At 35.0% G+C, this 20501-nt stretch overlaps 1 protein-coding gene across 4 annotated transcripts in view; it reads left to right on the forward strand.

The window, feature by feature from the left end:
- LOC126839308 (rap guanine nucleotide exchange factor 2) overlaps positions 1-20501 on the forward strand; it is a 64441-nt gene that overhangs the window by 33060 nt on the left and 10880 nt on the right. For 3 of the 4 annotated variants that reach the window (XM_050574562.1, XM_050574563.1, XM_050574564.1), the window contains one exon: positions 12825-12900. In XM_050574562.1, the coding sequence (XP_050430519.1) occupies positions 12825-12900 (76 nt within the window). Of the gene's footprint in view, positions 1-6838; positions 7681-12824; positions 12901-20501 lie in introns of those variants that run through there. The other variant, XM_050574561.1, reaches the window with a different exon arrangement.

The raw sequence follows: 20501 nt of genomic DNA on the forward strand, positions 1-20501 counted from the left end.
TCCGCTCATCAGTTTGCCCGGTCGCTGTAGGCTAGCACATAGAAATCAGATCCGATAATGGAAAGTCACGATATAAACAACAAAATAAAAGGGTCGTGTCTCTAAATTGGATTCTTAAAAAAAAAAAAATGTATAAGAACACGTTAAATAGAAAACAAAAAAAACGGGTTTATTCTGTTTAAGTCCTGCAAACGTTTGGTAAATATTGGTTTTATGAGATCTATGCATACCTGAAAAATCTAAAGACGATTTCGAAGCTCGTATATGCTTATTATTTTTCTATAATAAATGTTTTTCTCATGATCAACATAACGGTATAGTAAAAGATTTTAATTGAAAAATCATTATACAGGTGGTAAGAAAAAATTACTTTTTCAGTTTTTCACAATCGATGATTGAATCTTCTACGAATAATATTAGTATTTGTTTGCAAAAAAAGAAGCATCGTAAAACCACGTTAAGGCTTTAATCACTGTATTACAATTTCTGACTGTCAACATCATTAGCCTGGGGACTCCGACTTGGCTCCCATAAATCGTAATACGTGCCTGTTTGTAATAACTTCAATTTGCTTACTTAAAAAGGTGTCGCATTATATTTTTTTCATTTTGAAGTTAGATTTACAAACAAATCGGTGTACTCGTAATTTAAATAAATTCAATGTAGATGCCAGTTGTGCCTGTATTTTTTTTGAACTGAAATTGTGCCTTCTCATCGCAAAAATCCACCATTCTGTTTACAGTTTACTTTATCTTAATTCATAATTAATGTGTTTTTATATTATTGCCGGTTAGTGAGATTTCCCGTTGTATCGTCAACAATCTCCAAACATTTGAACCTGTTGACCACTCACTACTAGGCGTGCAATGCTTTCGATTTTTGTATTTATTTATTATTTTTAATCCCTTGTGAACGTGACTAAACCCGTTTGGTCCGTGACTTTGTTTTTTTTTTTTCAAATTAATTAATCCATAAATCTGAGTTTTTAATGTTTGCTAACTTTCTCGACGGCCGCCGTTCGAATCCCAAATAAGTCCATATTGGCCGTGTAAAATAACTACTTTTTTTTATTAACGTCGTAACTAGTCGAGGTATTTGGTTTTTTTTATTCGGTTGGTTTACATACTTTGTGCGAAAGATAAATTAAGAAGATAAACGTGGTTTAGTTATGTAACATTGTAACCCATTTAATATACGCGTTTGATAGTAAATATTCAAACAGCCGACCACTAATTAATATAATATAATATTAGTGTTTCGCAAAACGTGGTAACGGGCAACGCCCAGAGGAAAATACTTGATTCTCTGTTCGATTAAAACGCATTTCGGCTCGGTGCCGAATAATTCGAGAAGGAATTTTGTCAAGTTGGCATTATGTGTAAAACTTAACCTGCTCTCGTTAGCCATAGACTTTCAGCACGTGGAAAAATGTCGGGTTTTCCCGAAAAAAAACTATGTCAACATTTTTCGTTTGTAAAACGGCGTGCTAAGGATTTTGCACGAACCCATGCAATGTTTATTTATATATAGGTGTTATATACACACCTAAGCTCAAAGACGGTCGATTTATATTGGTTTTTGTCGACAGGTTTCAAACACATAGTGACGAAAGTAAATTAGTTTTGTCCGACCGCAAACCGACGCGCAAATTATTATTTATTTGTTTTGTTGCTGGGAGCAGCTATACATATATTGTACTTGACCCAGTTCGTTTATAAACTATAACCGAACGGGGCGAATAGTATACGGTTTTATAACCAAACGACAAGAGGTAGTACTTCGGGAGACCCGTTTGTCTGTGTTAAAATTTAAATACAAATTTTATCTTTTTGGACGGATGACACGGATCACAGGAACATATTGTATACGTCACGAGGCCGACTTGGCGGTTGTGTAGGGGAAATTCTTGGGAAATTCGAATGTAAAAAATACTCCAAAGTTAGCGACACTCAAAAGGCCGGGGCAATCAATTTTCTCATTAAAAACTTTTCGCGTGTATAGCCCATATCGTTAAAATGTTAAAACCGTGTATGTACACAATGCAGGTTTTTATCCTTTCTCTCCGAGTTTTCCCCTCTGACAAAAATCCGTCTAGTGTATGATATTATACTAAATGAAGTACAATCGACACGACCATAATGATAATAATAATTAAAGACTTTTTATTAATTAATTAATTATCGTCCCGGCAAACGCTGCATTGTTGTTGGTTTTCCTCTTATTCGAACGTACATTTTGTTACATTATTTGGACGGCGTGCGTTTGTGTGTGTGTATAATGCAAACCTTATTATGCATTGTTTGCCATCAGAATAATATATGGAGCACAACGCGCGTTCGTGTACACACTCATACTAATATAATATACATATATCTCCGGCATAGAGCACAGGTGTAATGAGTGCATTTTTTTTTAAATATAAATTTACAGGAATGACGTTTGAAAATGTTTGTAATGTAATTTTTTTTTTATAAAAACTTGATTTATTAGCTTCCAATTAATGTGTAGAAAGTTCAGCGTGCGTAGAAAGTTATTAGCCATTAGACATATATATATTGTTATACGATAAACTCTAATTAAAAAAGAAAAAAGGCACTTATGCTTACCATTTATGGCGGAGTGTGACCAGTCTGGGTACAGCATTTTCGGTAGCCTAACCAAACTTATTATAAACTGTTGTTTAAGACACGTTTTTTAAAATACAATATCATGTTCAAAATCACTATTTTTTTTTTCTGTTTAACCAAAAACAAAAGTTTGAAAATAGCGAAAAATTAGTTTCTTTTACAATTAGAGGTTGATTTTAAGATGACTTGTTGCGCGATCCTATAAAATCGGCTTATTTTGGATTTGTTTTACGCATTATACAATATTTTGTGTTTATTGTACCTTGTTTTTGTTGAAAATGAGTTATTATTTAATAATGGTTACCAGTGTTATTTCCTTGGAGATCCAACTCTAACCAAATATTGTTGTGTCGCTTGGATGAAGTTTTATTTGTCGGTCTGATTTTAGTTCACAATCCGACCCTGTGTTTACTATTGCACATGATATTATTATTAACGTCAATATTTATCTAAGTATCGACTTCTTCCCGGGGTCATTTTACCCAAAGACGAAATCCGTCTTTCGTCATCTATAATATTTTTTTTTTTTTTGATCTCTGTTTTGTTGCCCGACAGATTCCCCAGCAACACATTTTTATAATAATATTTTATTATATTTTGCTTAGTGTAGTAACTATGCCTAAAAGACTTGTTATTACTATTGCACGGTGGGCGCGGGGCCCCGCAGAATATGTAATATATACATTTCTGCGGTCTTTATAGATAACGTCGTACGCGTCGAACGCAGCAATGCCCGACGGTAGTGCGGTGCAGTACGGCGCGGTGCGGAATTCCATTGCAAACTATGCGGCTGCGGTAGATTGTTATAACGGAACACCGTTGTCGGCCTCTCCTCTCGACATGTGTGCTGGGTACGTGCCGTTTTCCGGTGTACGGAGGTCCGGAAATTTTCCTGGCACCATACACGGCATATAGAAGTGTTGGATAGTTTGTATGTGTGTGTATACGGAATCACTCTAAATTGCTGCACTCGGCGACAGTCGTGTCATCACAAAACAAAACCTATAATATTATTATAATATTCCGGTCGAATTGATAAGATAACTTAATGTCTGGCCGATAACAGCAACTAGGCGCTACATTTTCTATGATAATTCAGGAATACAGTTTACTTTGGTAAATAGAGTGTATTTTTAAGTATATCTAATTAGAGTTAACAACCTGGTCGACATTCAGAATTTGTTTTTTAATTAAGTATTTTTCTATATTAAAAAAGCATGAATTAGGCTACCATGATTAAAAATTAGTCACTGGATTGTCAGAAGTTTATTTTTCTATGTGTTCTATGACTGCAGTGCACTTGTAATGGTGTGTCAGTGTTGACTATGTCATTTATGTCCACTTCGACCCGCCTGTATGCGTATTATAAAATATTTGTATTTACCATTCAAGGTTATTTCTGTGGTTTTAACCTGAAATGGTCTTTAAATTTAAGGCTGTCTAACGTGATTTGTTTTGTAAAATACACTACACTAAACTTATGGTTGTAATTGACTTTGAATTTGTATGTGGTTAGGTTATGACTTTTGTGTGAAATAATGAGAAACAAGTGTTCAAGTTATTTTTATAAAATAATAGAGAAGCAAAATACAATTTTTAGAATCTCCTTAAAAAAATTAATGAAAAGTTGTAAGACAAGCACAGGTATAAATAACACAGGTATATTGAAGGTATAAAAAACAAAATAATATATATGATAAAAAAAAACTCGTTTTGAACAAATTGTCTCTTGAACCCTTTTGGTTCTCATCACTTTATACATTTTACCAATACTAATTAATTCGTTCTCATTTAAACAAGTTTTTTAATTTTTTTAATTTAAGGCTGGTATATGTTGTGCAACAAAGTAGTATGCGATGTTGGGGTTTAGGTAGACGAATTAAATTTAATAAAATAATTTAGCATACATTTCCGTTTTATTTTTTTTTTCGGCGTTTTTGTTATTGTCGTCGGTGAAATAGTATTTTTATTTTTATTATTATACCTAATAGGAATTCGGTTGGTCGGTCGAAACATACGCGTGAGAATATTATGTAAAAATACGTTGTATATTTGAATGTACTCATTTACTTTTCTTGTTAATTTTTTTCAAGGCAAGACGAGACGAAATAACAAGAGTTTTTTCCTTCATGAAACGGTTTTAATAATTGTTTATTTTGTTTTCTACCTCACGTCGGCGACTCGTATTAGTCCTTTTCGGGCAAAGCAGACGTTACATAGTTATAACACCACCCATTCACCCGTTTTGTTGCCGGTAAGTCAGAGAAATGAAAACGTTTTTGACGGCGTACGTGGAATAATAATAATAATAATAATGAAATATTGTATTCCGATTTGGAGAATATTATAATAATACACCTAACGTTAATAAGAGAAAAGTAAAACCGAGAGCGTGTCAAAAGCATATTATGATTATTTCGAAACTTATTATTATTGCAGCAGATGATTGTTTGACGTGCCGTCGTCGCTACGAAATCAGCGTGGTGACATTTTCAGACTTACCGATGCGATGAACGTTTTGTATATACAAACATTGTTTTTGCCTTGTACATTAAACGGGTTACCTACGTCAAACGAATTGTGTTTGTGTGTGATAATAGCGACGACGACCGTTGCCCGTTATGTTATATGCTCACGCCCACACACACACACACACACCAGCGCGTATTTGGGGCTTAGAATATAATATGAAAAAACAGCAACACAATATAATAATATTATAATGTAGGTGTTTACGATATCCTAGGTAAAGTCGGGCAAAAACATCGTTTGGTCTGATGACTGTATTGTTGTTGTATTCTAATGACGTTACCGGATAGTAATTATTATTATTATTATTATTATTACTATTTTTGTTGTAATCTAAAATAATATGCAGTGTCACCGACATCCGCTAGGCCTCATCGACGATAACGGCAGCAGCTGTGTTGTATGGTGTAATAACAACTAACAAACCGAAAAGTCCATTTTTTTTTCATACGAGCCGAGACCTGTCCACGACATTCATTATCATTTTTACAATAATGTTATTTTTTTGTAACTTCCATTTGAGTGAAACACAAAAAAAAAAAATGGACAATATTTTGACAATGTATCTAAGAGAGATATTGGTAGAAAATCTCCAATATAAAAATATGTTTTGGCGAATGTCATTAAATATAATCGCGTCCAAGCTAAAAAGAGTGACTTTCGTAGTTAAAGTTTAAATAGTTAGGTTAGGTTAGGCCCAGACTTGTTTATTGGGCGGATTTAAAAATGTGTACAATTAATTATTACTAAAAAGTTTTAAAATTCTCTATATCTGGGGCTAAGAGGAGGACTTTTGAATATTAAGTATAATCCCAGATTACACAACAATTAAAATGTTTTAAAACGTGTTGTAAATTTCAATATATTGGAAATATTTGTTTAAAACATTAAAATGTTTGTACTTTCTAGGTTAAATGAATCCAAACGAATGCGCTCGTGTTCTGTTTAACTCTGACCACAAGTCTACGAGTAGGATTTTTTAATTGAAATAAGTCGACCTCGTTTATAAAGAAATAACTATACCGGCGGACATTATGTTTTTTATTTTATAGCCGTAAATCATCGCCTCGGCGTTTTCTACACAGTTTTTGACAGACGTCGTCGGGTTATTATTTTGCGTGCGAATTCCTCGACACGGCTTTCGATAAATCGATTCGTCGACGTACCCGTAGAAATATACAGTTTATTTTCTTACCAGTGTAAGGTGTAAATGTGTATCGACAATTATAATTATTATTATTCCTCGTCTCCCAACGTTCTTCCCGTTCGTCTTTCACGCCCAAGTGATCTCCCAGAGGTGCCACTCGCTCTGTGTCTAATTGGTACACACAAATCGTTTAAACATCTTGTTAAATAAATCATAAAATTATTATTGTTATTTGTCTCGTGTCGATTTTAAATATTGTTGCCGTTTTGTTTGTTTGATTTTTGTTGTTTTTGTTGACCGTGCTGTAGTCAGACCGTTGCGGTCGTCGGGCTACCAATTTTCCGGCACCGACGCAATGGGCGGCACGCGGCTTGAGCATGCCCGCAGCGCGTCGACGGCTTAATAATAACAACACGGGGCTGGGGTTGAGTTTTACTGCCCCGCAGTGCCGCCACAGCCGCCGTTGTCGTCGGTCGAAACCCGCAGCCGCGATAACCGTCCGGCGTCGCAGCCACAACGGTCGCACGCACACACATGGGCGCCGGTCACTATGAAAAAGCATTCCAAACAGCTCGAGAAACGCATCGCCAATCAGCTGCGCGGCACAGACGACACACCGTCGGCAAAGAGACGTTCGTCGAAATGCTGCAAGAACGGTGGCATAGCGAAAAACGAATCGAGCCCGGAACTGTCGCGGCCGTCGTGCCGACGGTCCCGGCAGTACTTCCTGGAACCGATCCGCCGGTGGAATTCGTTTCACAACAGCCGGGAACGCAAGCCGGCAGCGACGACCACGGCGTCGTCCACCACAGCCACCGGCACGTCGACTACGACCGGCGGTAGTCTGCCGTACCTGCAGACCCTTGTCAATCTGCAGCGGGAGTCGCGGAGCGCGTGTGCTCGGCTTGCACAGTCCGTCCTGCCGAAAATACAAAGGGGCGCCGAGAGTGCCCCCGTGCTCACCGAGCTGCAGCATCGCAAATCTGCCGGTACCGTGTCAACGACCGCGGCCACTGCTGCCTCCGCTAGTAGTCCGGCCAAAAAACAACACTCCAGCCCCAATTTGTTGTTGGTGTACGACCGTCGACACGCTTCCAATCCGACGGGCGGCTCACCCCGGCGCTCCACGAGGCGGCCAAAAACGCCGCCGCACCAGCAACAGGCCGCCGCCGCCGCCGGCGACGATCCTCCGTCCGCTTCGAGTCAACTGTCCACAGCCGTCAAAGTGCCGTTCGCCATAATCGTAGGCGACACGACGGTAGTCAAAGACGCTGTCGTACCGCGGATCAGGGCGATCAGGGCGGATTCTATGACGGAGAAAACGTCACCATCGTATCTGGCCGTCGACGTGTCGCCCCAGCGGAGATACTCGTTTTGGTCAGTAGTCGGTTGATGAATGTGGGGGGGGGGAAACAAAAATTGACCCCCACTTATACGACTGAACTATTCGACGGAGTCGGTACCAAAGTCTGGATCGCGTGAACGTTCATTAAGTGTTTAATGAAATGTTAAACATTTATTGAAGTACACTAAGTAATATTACCCGCGATCGGCCCATTAAATTGTAATGCATCGTTAAATATGTCGTTTTTTTTTTTTGTGCAACTCTAGATAAAATTAAGTTAACACAATCGTGTTTTGTTACACTATTTCTCGTTCCTATATAATTTTAAATGTACAGATACAATATAGAAAACCTAAATTATTTACTTTGCCGTGGCTTTTGTTCGTACCATCGGTCCCACCTAAACGTTAGAGGTCTGCCAGTGCACGGTATTTTAGGAATAGCAACCACTTAAGTTTCTGTTTGACCGTAAAACTTACAACAAATAATAAATCACCCTTTTGGCCAATAGCCCTTCCGTGTTGGCAAAATAACCCTTTTAATGGGATCCGTCCCGACATCTCTAGACATTTGGATTTGGTACTTTTGAAACATGCTGTTTATAAATTATGCGCGTTTTTAATTTTAAAAACGCTGTTTTTATTGATCAAAATATGTTTGAAACGTCATTATTCTTTAGTCTGACGTGACTAACATGTATATTCAGGTAGGTGGTATTTTTTTTGCATGCTGTCTACCTAATAATCAAATTCAATCATAATATTAATGGACGGCGAGTTCGTAATGTACATTCGTCATTTTATTGACAAAATGAGGAACCCGGACTATAAAACAAATTTCATATGACGTTAGTACGAGTTACAACAACAACAACAAAAAACTAGCTTTGTTTTTTGTCATCATCAGGATTCCACTTTAAATCGTCTCGTTCAACGCGCTTAAAAAAAATATATATATTTATTATATTGTAAATATATTTACAGTGTTCCCCATAATAAGCTTTATAATATCATCGGTACTCATTATTGGATTAAAATTAACATAATACGATAGTAATAAGCAAAACCGAGATAAAAAGTAACGTTAGTTACGTATTAGATACTAAATAAAGTATATCATGGTATATAAATAAGTCAAACAATAGTAATAATAATATAAATGTATGAAAGACTTTTTACGGTTATAAAATTATGGTGAAGTCTGATACCAGCGTTGACAGTATAATGTCAGTACAAAAAATGCGTCGTCGACCTCAATACCATCATAATATTATAGATATATAATAATAATAATAATATTATTATTATATAGGTTCGGGACGACGTTGTATGGAAAAATCTTTTTTTGACAGCTATTAATTTATTCCTTATGTATTTTTTTGTACATACATTGTCACCGGTTAAGTGTCTTCGCGGAATTTGCTCGGCTTTCTTCTTTTTCGTTTACAACAATGTCATTATTATTATGGAGAACATCGCCGCGCGGCATCGTATTTGGTTATTATTAAATGTTATTTTTCTGAATTTTTTTTACCTCTTTATTTAAATGTGTCTATTATTCGAATTTTCCGTTAGGATTTGGCATACAGTTTATACACAACAATAGACGACAACGTTGCACTATTGCACTTAGTCAAGTTAATTTTTTTTCGTTACTCGACCGATAGATGACTTGGTCATTACTATCGCGTTTTTTTTTCGATCAACACGACGGCTAATGACGACACTTGTAGGCTGAAGTGTGTAATAACGAATTGTCACACTCCGGTCATTCGGAAGTGGCGGGGCAACAAATAGCAATAATTACTCCAAAGTTCCAATCATAAGTACAAGAGTACCCATGTAACATCGTGGCCAAAATTACATATTATATTTGTATAACAATAGATTTAATTAATACCTACCATTATACATACAAAGAAAGCAAAACGACTATTTAAAAATATATTTGTAAAATTACCCCGAAATTGACAATAACTGAGATATCAGCTTCTGCCATCCTACCATAAAACTACTTTAAACTATTTAAAAGAGAACGGATGTTCTCAAGAAAACTGCAATCGTGTTTTGGCCTTTGAGTTTTGACTAAGATAAATTATTACCATTAACTCTCGAGCACTTAAGAATTTCAAATAACACGTAAGACGTGTATATAGGTTAGCTTTGTGTTAATAGAAACACGCTTGCTACTTTCAATCACAAAAATGCGTAAGTTTCGCACAGTATCCCACAAGATCCTTTGGAAACCATAGTAGTGCTATATTATTTGTGAGTTTCATGCTATAAATCTTACATCAAACAAATATATATATATATGTGTGTGTGTATATATTTTTTTTTTCAAGTCGTTTTATTCTTTTGCGAATTTGCCTATTTTATATTGTATTATATTACCGCTGTGAGACATTTTCATTTGTCAGACTATAAAATTGTTTTCGTTGAAATGTAACGTATATCCATTTCTATACATTTAACAGTTTCTCTTTGACATTGTAGAGGGGCAAATCGGGGGAATCGTTTGCAGATTTTAATGTTCATTTTTTATGCATATATCAAACTATATGGACTTTGTTCAGAGAGAAATCATAATTAGGATGGAGTTAAAGAGATAAAAAAATGTATTTAATTATCATTGAAGCATCTTGCCGTTTTTATTTCTCATTCATAGTTTATTATACTGATAAGACATAATCGAGGAAAGATTTAACGTGCGGTCCGTAGTAAAACTGGATATTACATAAGTGAATTATGATTTTAATTATTTCAAAGATAATCTAATTTAGTTATTGTTTTGTTTACGGAGTTGGGCCAAATAATTAACGTCGGTTTCACTGATAACGGAGCGAAGTCTAACATTACAGTAGGGCATTATTATGCTTTACTAGCAATAACAGGGTTTATTAACATTACAAATTATAACCAACTCTGTTTAAAAAGCACCACTACTAAGTTACGTATTTTGTTGCTTGGGTGGGTTTTGGTCATCGTCGCCGTTGCCAAGTCCCAGACACAGTCGTACCGCCCCAGTCAACAATTTGTGCATCACTTTCTCATCGAACACCTGTTATGTGTTCGATGTCATTAATCAACTTTGTCTGTATATATTGTAAGTATGAAACTGAATGTACCAACAACACCCTGTTGCTGCGTGTTGGCGGTGGTGACCGTGTATTTTACTAATACCCGTGATTAAAAGTTACCCGCGTTACCGTTTCCACGAGGGTGTTTGTAGAAATTATGTCTCTTGGGCCCGACGGAGTGTCTGTCAAGGGCCGCATCTTCAAGATTAATGACATCCGAGGTCGTGCACTACCGTTGCCGTACTTAAACGGCTGTATGTACAAAATATATTAACTACCGTGTTCAAAACTATTATGTAAAACATACCATGTACGCGCACGAGTGACGCTTTTGTGTTTGTTATTGAATAACCGCGCCAGACGACCGCCGAACAAATTTTAAATTCTTATCCGGCGTCTGAGCTCGACTTAAAAACGGTTTAGTAATTTGTATAAAAAAAAAAAAGATAAAACCCTCGCCCAACATTTTACCGTGAATCAATATGGATGTTAGCTTGACGCGTTTATATGGTTCGCTTCGCCAACTTCCTCAAACACTTTTGTTCACGGTAAACACGTTAGTACAAATCCTGTTTTTCGGGATGCTCAGCCGGATAAAGTTTCCTACCCTTTGGGGACGTTCCAGGGGGTAAAAATCGATTCGGTTAAATAATTCGGATCTAATTTTTTATTTAAAAATGCCGTGAAAATATCAAGCAATAACAATTTTTTGTCTTAGGCCAAGTATGCCGTGTGTTTTTACCGCGCTATTTCGAATTCTCGTCACGGTCTAGGCACATTTAGAGTTAGAGTTTAGACACATTTAGATTTAGGGTTTACACACCGTTGGATTTGCTTACAAGATTTTTAAAACCCGCGTTGCTTATGGCCGGCCGAGGTGATGACTGTAATTGCGGTTAAGTTACTAGGTGTGCTATTTATATATCAGTGCACTCTACACTATATTGTAGTCACTGAAAGCAAGGGGTGGTACACGTATACTTAGGAAGGTGTACTGTGTATTTGACGGACGGTTTTATTTTTGGGTTGCGTCGTTTTTCACGAGCGTCACACCCCGTTCTCTTCGCGCTGGACGTTACCGGCTAATGGCCGTTGATTAATGAAATACAAATACACACACACACAAAGAGTACACTTAAGGTTTTTAAAAATTCGTTTTTCGTTCGGCCTTTGATGTTATTATTTTATGAAAATCTACTAAACAATCGCACAAAACGGTTGGCCCGGCTTCGTTTTACGACGAACCGTGTGGTAATTGTGATGAGACCCTGTTATAGAAGTCGCCGAGGAGAGGTAGGTGGTGTATCCGTAGTTTCTCCATACGGTTTACTTGTGTGTGTTGTACCCGTGACCTGAAAAGTTAGAGCTCCGCGTGTATGCGCCGTATTTCAAATCCCTCTCGGCACGGTCCATCCTCTCTCTTTGCACGTCCCAAGCCGTCGCCGTCCTTTTTACATAGCTGTACACAACACCGATGTGTGACATATAATATACATAATTGAGTTGGAATCCCTGCCGAATTTGGTTCTGTATAATATGACCTGCGGTGCGTTTCCACTGGTCCAGGTAAACGCGTTTTATGCCATATCATTCTATTTGTATACTTGTTTTTGCTCAACAACCTCAACTCTCTGTGGTCTTTTCTGTCTTTCGGGTCACGATTAAAAGTGCGTACAAAAACATAAATGGAAATTTTACATTTTTTTTTTTTGTACGTTGACAAAAATATTTTGTATATTCTGCTGGTGCACTACAGGTCTACGCTAATACGATTTAACAAACAAGGGACGATAGGGAATATATCCTCCCTATTAACTTTATTTTTTATGCAATATTTACAAATTGAATACTCTTTTATGTAATAACGTATAAAACATACGTGACAACTCACCAGAAGTATTACAAAGGCATTTAGACTACTAGTTTCGGCTCTTGGGCATCTTAGGGATGCTAAAAGAAATACATAAACAACTTAATTTATACGACATTCAATTCAAGCACATGTAGTAGTTAATAACTTAAACTTACCTATTATATGTGTCGTTAATATTGTAATTATGAGTTGTGTGCTTATCTTTTGTTTTTTGTTTTTTATAGTTTTGGAAAACGGACCGGAAGCAGCGCTCGACGACCTAACGAATGCTTCGTGTTGGAGCCATCGGAGATGCTGGTGGTAAGTGTTTTTTTTTTTAAAAATATTATATCATTAATACTTATTATAACCGTTGACTTGTTTCGCGTTACATCATCAGCCCAGGGGTCACGCTCACTCTATTCATTGTGTCGTTCCGGCCGTTCTGTTGTTGTTGTTGTGCTCGTATGAAATTCCTATATGTCACAAATTGTGTTTTTTCAGAGGGAATTCTTTTGGGTAATATGTTGTCGACAATTCGGAAGATACGGCAGGATTTATATATTGTCAATTATTTTTAAAAATGTCGCCTGAAAACATTCTTCTGTATAACATTCTTTCATATGGTGCCGTATATAAATATACATGGACATTGTGAAAATAAAATAAAATACACAACTTTGTAAAAACCCTTTGAAAATAGGTTACGTAAAAGTTACCAACACCAGTTATCTAAGTCAATAAGCTTTTGAACATTTTTTTTTTTTTGGGATACAAAATAAGATAATAAAATTAATTTGCATATATTTTCAGATATGCTTATTATTTTTAATGAATTTATTTCATGTAGGTAACACATGACCACCTATATTGTGTTCGTCCGTGTCGGATATGATTACGTTTTATGGTCGAGAGGGTTTTCTCCAATTTTTTTTTATGACCAAACTATTATAATATTCCACTTTCAACTGTCGTACACACTTGCGGTTTTTCTTTTAGCCTGCCAAAATTGAAAACCAACCCAAATATTATATAGTCGAAAATTGTTGTTTTCTTGCATTTTCTTTTATGAGTTTGGCCCATGGTTTATTTTAAATCCTTGCGGAAAATGGAAAACCAAAATAGTTTTTCCTGCCACGTGACGCCGTCCGTTGTCTTCTAAACTCTTCAACTTGAGGATATTTTAGACTGCACAAATATCTTGTGTAATTCATTTAAACGCAATTATCAACCCGCTAAACAGTTCTCAGTCTATACAAGTACTAGCATCAAAGTTTGGAAAAGAAATATTATATTTGTCTTCATTATTATATAATATTACTATTGTTTTGTTTACAGTTATATAACTAAGCGGCGTCCATTAACTTTTGACCTTTTAGAATCGCAGAAAATCAATTCGATTTTATTTTCCTCGTATTATTTTGCCCTTCAACACGCGTCTCCCGGTTTGTCAGATTTTACTTATTACAAAAATTGTTATTATTATGCATGAAAATCATTAGTATAATAGCGCTATAATTTTTTCGGTATGGTGTGAGTTAATTATTGTATAATTTATGTATTAAATTAATTGATTTCAATTAATAAAGTTATGTGATCATTTGTTATGTAATAACCCACATACAAAAATTACGCTGATAGGTCCATTTGAATTGAGTATAATAGACTGACCGTGAACTGTGCGTTTTTTTAAAAAATATTTTATCAAACGCGATAATGTTATTGTTTAACGAAATGAAAGTTGAAACTATTGTTTATGATGGTATTTTAATAGAACCATTTGCATATAATATTTATTCCGTTATTTTTAGCTCGATATAACAAATAGTATCTCGTCTGTTTTGAAAACAATATTGAAAGCCACCAAAAAAGTTTATAATTAAAATAAATAACTTTTCAGCTTCACGTCCAAGCTAAAATATCATCAATTACGTTTTTTTTTCACACTTAATCCGGTAGGTTGTAATAGAGTATAAGCAGTGACAACGCGACTTGCAACTAAAACCTTTATCGTTTTAATTAATCATAAAAATACACATAAAATGCATCTTGCATTTTTAATTCTCTATTCTCTCTGAAGTTAAAAAAACAACAATAAATTTAATGTTATGTTATTGCGTTGGTTTTGACTTTAACGAAAAATTAAGTACAGCGATAAAAAAAGATAATTCAAAACAACCCGTTTCCAACGCGCCACCGAAAATCAGCGTATCCTTTTTTTTAATTACTATTTTTATTTTATAAAACGCGGTTTAAAAAAAAATATGCTGTACATTTTGTTCTCCAAATAGATTTGAGGGAATTAGCTTTGGGTAGAGAGAAATGAAGCGAGCTTTGTCAGTGTGGTCTCCCTCGATGACAGGCCGTAAACTAGAAGAAGATACAAATATTTTCTATAAACTGTATAACTTACTCAGAATAAACCCATACCTAGGTACAAAATAATTTTTTTAAATAAAATGTAATCAATTAATCGATATAGTTAGTAATGAGTTGCTATATTAAACTACAATGCAGTTAAATTGAGTAAGAAAGTAAACATGTCAGTTATTCAGTACACTATTTATTATTTATCGTTGTTATGTAATCGCAAAAGTGGCAAAAATCTTTTTTCTTTGAAATTTAAACGTTTTAGAGCGAAAATATACTTCTGAAAAATTATATTTCATCAAGGAAAAAAACACGAATATTTAACGTCGTGTTCTGCTAAACTTTTGTGTTTACCGACTTTTAATGGAAAAAGATTAATTTTTTTACCGTCTCCGCAGTTTTAGCGGAGATTTTCGTTAAAAAAAAACGCCTCTTAAAAGTTTTTTCTATTCTTTTTTTTTTGAACTTAGCCGAGTGAAAGTCGGTCGAATTATTTATTTAAGTAGTAGTTTTTTTAAAAGTTTATAGTATTAACGAACTTCCGTTAACGTCGGAATTTCTTAAACCGTTCATGACCCGGTTGACCTAAATAATTATTTTATATTTGACATAATATTGTTTCAATCAAGAGATTTCCATATTTACTTTAGCTTTTCGGCGTTATGCGTTCGATAAAAATCGAATTTGTGTAAAAAAGTAACCTACACACATATAAAATATACACTATTTTACGAGTTGAAAACATTTGTGATAATAATACCACGAACCTGAACATAGCACGACTTATCATATCCACGTGTATGACTCATCGGCGTGCGACTACCATCAACAACGGTTATTATTTATAAATTATTAAAAAAAAAATGTGATGATTTGTCTTATGAAAGATACCTTCGTCGTGATTCATACGCAACACACAATAAAATGTCAGTCGTACTTCCGATTTTTTGTTAGGACGTGTATTGTAATTTTTGAACATTTAAAAAATTCCAAATTATAATGGTCGTTTTAATTATAATTATGCTAGAAAAAACTTAAGCATTTATGATTATATGTAATGAAATAATAATAAAAACCCTTAACCATAAAAATTATACACTCTCAGCGAATACGTCGTATTTTGGCAACAATGTTGTCATCTTCAGCGCTGACGACAGTCATTTTATAATTATGCTATTATTTCTGCTACAACCGACTACTACGGCAAATGAGTTAGGAAAGAGACGGCAAACGTGACGATTGCCAACAGCTGATTACAATTTTTCCTGTACAACTAATACATATTATATTATGGTGCGCCTGTTGTTGCCTGTAGACCATTAACAGCTGTTTTCACACCGTATACTTGTATTACTATTATCTTGTCTAAAGTTCAATGACTCTTGATTTTGGAATTTAGAGTAACGACTGACATTATTACTTGTGATGATTGGATTTTTTTTAACGACTTCGACGTGTTGCTCGAATAAGCATTATTAATTATGTTGGTATGTTCTTTGGTCGGCGTTCTCCTTTCTCCGGTCCGAAAATATGGCATATTCGAGTATAACATACATGCGGGTTAGGCTGTGATGTAATAATCTGAACATTTCTCATTCAATATGGTAGCATATAAAGTATCGTTTTGCCACACTACATAATATGTAAATACACACGAGCATGACAGCTGCCGGTGGTCGATTTTTTTGCACTGTACAATCGCTGTCGCTCTTTCTCCCTATATCTATGAGAGTATACTGTATAAGTATGCATTTTTCCACTTAGAAAGTAGACGGTGACCGCTATTTGTTAGTTGTTTACTCGGTTGACGAGAGTCGGGCCTATTGTGTCTGCAGTGAGTCTGAAATGAGAAAAATGTCCTCGATGAGCAGCAGTACACAATGCAGTTCATCAATATGAGCAGTTATAGCACGAGCGATTACTATTTTTATCCCTCCGAATGTTTCCGAGTATAATAGCTGCCACCTCCGCTGTCGTATGCACTATTAGAATATTAAAAAGTAACTCTCCACGTATGCAGTGTGTACTCTGTAACGGAAAAGCCGATGTAAAAAAAAAAAAAAATGAAGAAGATAAATATACGAGAAGAGAAGGTTAAGCACAATATTGATCCGGCGACGGAGGAGAACGCACGCCACCATTATAGAGCAGTAGCAGCGACGGCGGCGGCGGAGGACACCCACGCATCGCTCTCGTATATACACTAAACCCACCCCTCCACTAACTGGGTAGTCGGAACGACGTCACTCGCTCTTTCCTCCCCTCCTCGTCCCCACTACCTCTTCCCAGTTGTTGTACGATTTACGTCCCGTCCCCTATGCCAATGTTTTTCGGTTGTTATATTGTGTACACGATTGACTCCCACTGCCTTTTTTTTTTTTTTTTATATTGTATTTCTATGTGTTCTCTATACACATGTGTGTTTATATAAAAAATATCAGTACAATAACGTTGGAGTAAATGCGACCGCAACGGTGGTGGTTACTGCCGACGGACGAGGAGAGAGGAAGCGCAAAGCGCAACAGGGGCGCGTGTCGGTTGTCATTATTGCCCAAAAAAACCTTATAATATTAAATTATATTATATATATATATAGTACATCGTTACGATGTTTTTTCAATGATTCATGAATGATTTAAAATTCTCCTTTAAAATATAATAATACAAAAATATTACTAGACTGTATCATTAATTTATGCTTTTCGCCGCAAATTGAAGAAACGATAACCTTGATTAATATACATATTATAAATTTTTTTTTTTTTTTTTTACAATAGTTGTTTTCTTCCTACGCCATTTGTCGTCAAATTAAAACGCTATTTGTCGTTTTTGTATTTTAAAAAAAGTCAATTCAATTATCAACATTGTTTGACAGATAAAAATATATAATATTATCATATTCATTTCAGTTTTGTAATGAAAAATAAAAACATTAATGAGGTCGTGATAAAAAATAGACCGGACGGAGGAACGTGTATAATATTAATGCGTATATTATTATATTTTGTTTTCGCCAATAACAAACGACTTCTTAAAAAGACTTGCTATGTATGTTACCTCTTGCTACACACACACAATATTGATATAATTCTAGAATTCAAACCCGGGATAAACCCCACGCCTTTCAGGATTATTCGAATAAGTTATGTAAACTTAGATTGTGTGTTGGTAAATATGATACAAACACACAATTTATAAAATGCAATAATGGATTCGTAGACTGCATTCCGGGGTTTGAGGGCGGCTATGGTGTGTGCGCCCCATCATCATTATTAGATAACGAGAGATGTTGCACAATTTGTTGTATGCGCCTTGCGAATACATATTTTCATGTGTAAACAGAAAATCGGCCATTTTATTTTTTGTCACAATTCAGACAAAGAACTCGTTTATGATTTGGAAAGGAAAACAATGTACTCATCACCGTTGCACGCATCTATACACATATAATTGATGATGGGATTCCAATCAATAATTGAGCTCTCAAGTGGATCCCAGTTTCGAAACGACTTTATTGGTGATTACTATTTGACATAAAAAAAATCTAATCGTTTTAATAATAAATATTTTGCTGGCGTTAATTTGTTGTACGAGTATATGGACTTTATGCTGATATAGTAGAACAAAAAAAAAAACCCGTGTAATTACCAATCAGGTTTAGTCAGGTGTAAATGGCTTTTTTAAAACAGAAGAACATAGATTTTCCCTTTTTTACCCTTTTTTAAACTAATAAGGTTCGCCTTGAACAATGAAAATGCAAGTTGTGACGTAAAAAAAACCATTCTGAATGTTAAATTATACTATACTGTTGTACCCTTTACATAAAAAAATTATGTTAATTAGTAAAAAACAAAAATTCGTGCTATTAACACTAAACTTAAAGTTAACCACACACTTTATGGCAAATGAGAAATCGAATGCTTGTTTTCTTAAGTGGACAATTACAATATTATAACTTATACCTAAGTATAATTTTTTTTTTTTGGAAATAACTAACAATAATATTGAGAAATATTATTGACACATTTGTATCATCAAATATTTAATATGCTGCAAACCCGTTATGTAAAACAATATTGTGACGATTGTGATAAAATATTATAATTTTTCATTCGTTCATTTTAAAATATATTATTGCTGTGTGAGGTGGCATTGGTTTAATGAGTATCAATTATTATATACGCTACGTTAGATTGCTTGATTATTCGTAAACCATTGTCATTATCGATACAATTAAAAAAAAGGTAATTTCATCTTATTTATGTAAAAATTGTGAATTGGAATCAATAATTAATGTAAATTTTTCCTTTTTTCCTTTTAAATTTTTGGTTTTTTCCTTGTTAATTCGATCGTGTTTCGAGCTCTCTTGACAGTTTTATGTAATGAAAAACTAAAATGTTGTTATTATACATCTTTTATCAAACTGTATGTATCCTTGAGTGTCGTTTGGAGGTTTTGAGCACAACAAGCGTGTACATAATTACCCCTTGGTGTTTACACACCTACATGAACTTACTGTCAACCGTGTGGGAATTGCATGTGCTCGCAGGGGCGTTAATGCATACAATAAATACTCACTACTGTGTGTGTGTGTCTGTCGCTTGTATGGGTTAACGTTTGCTGTACGCGCGTACAGTTAAAATCCTGCAATTAAGTTCGTTTTTATTATGTAAAGTGTGAATTTTTGTGTGATAGGCGAATAAATACATAAATAAAATGTACAATTGTTTGTTGTTGTGTGAATTTGGGAGGGGGATTCGCTGTTAATAATAATCATTGATCTATCGGTGTTGCAAATCCGGCTTCTGAAACACTTGAGTATGGTTAACCACAATGGAGATTTGTCAAAATATTATAATATTACTATTTTTTGCGTGCCATATATATTTTATATAAATATTGTTTATTAAATTGCGCGACGTGTGCGCGAAACCGCCCTTTCGCATCTGAATCGAGTTTAATGGCTTAACGCAAACCCAGAAAAGGGACGAGAGAGTGAGAGAGGAGTAAAAAAATAAAAACACTCTTTTTGACCCTAGGGAAAACCCCGTTAATTTGTTGTCCCGCAATGAAATTTTGACGACGACGTTTGTCTCTTTTTACAGTTTTGTGCGCGCATATTTAAATTTATTATCACCCTGTATTTTAATTACCCACGTTAGCCGTGACAATAACGCGCTGTAGAGGTTGTTTTTATTATTTTTTTATCTGAATTTTTTTTAACAATAAACAAAATATAATGCGTACCTTTTTTATGTTTTTGGAATAGGTTCGCTAATTTTAATTGTCTTATAATTATAATTATACTTACGCGATCGCTAGGTCATGCATAATAAACATTATTATTGCACACAATATAACACATAGAGGGTTATCCATTTAACGTAAGGCACCAATTTTATAGTTTTTCTTAATAAAATGATTTGTGTTATTGTACCTAATATGAAATTCCTAGCTATGTACTTTTTTAGTCTTTTTTCAGAGCGTTAACAACTCTTGAAACTCAAATGAAAACATTTAATACATTCAAAAGTGGTTTACAAAACTGGTTA

The sequence above is a fragment of the Adelges cooleyi genome, unplaced genomic scaffold (assembly GCF_023614345.1).
Source record: "Adelges cooleyi isolate 19-005CV unplaced genomic scaffold, UGA_ACOO_1.1 ACOO_flye_CR_arks_rails_tigmint_CR_PRNA_30, whole genome shotgun sequence".
In the NCBI taxonomy this organism is placed as follows: Eukaryota; Metazoa; Arthropoda; class Insecta; order Hemiptera; family Adelgidae; genus Adelges; species Adelges cooleyi.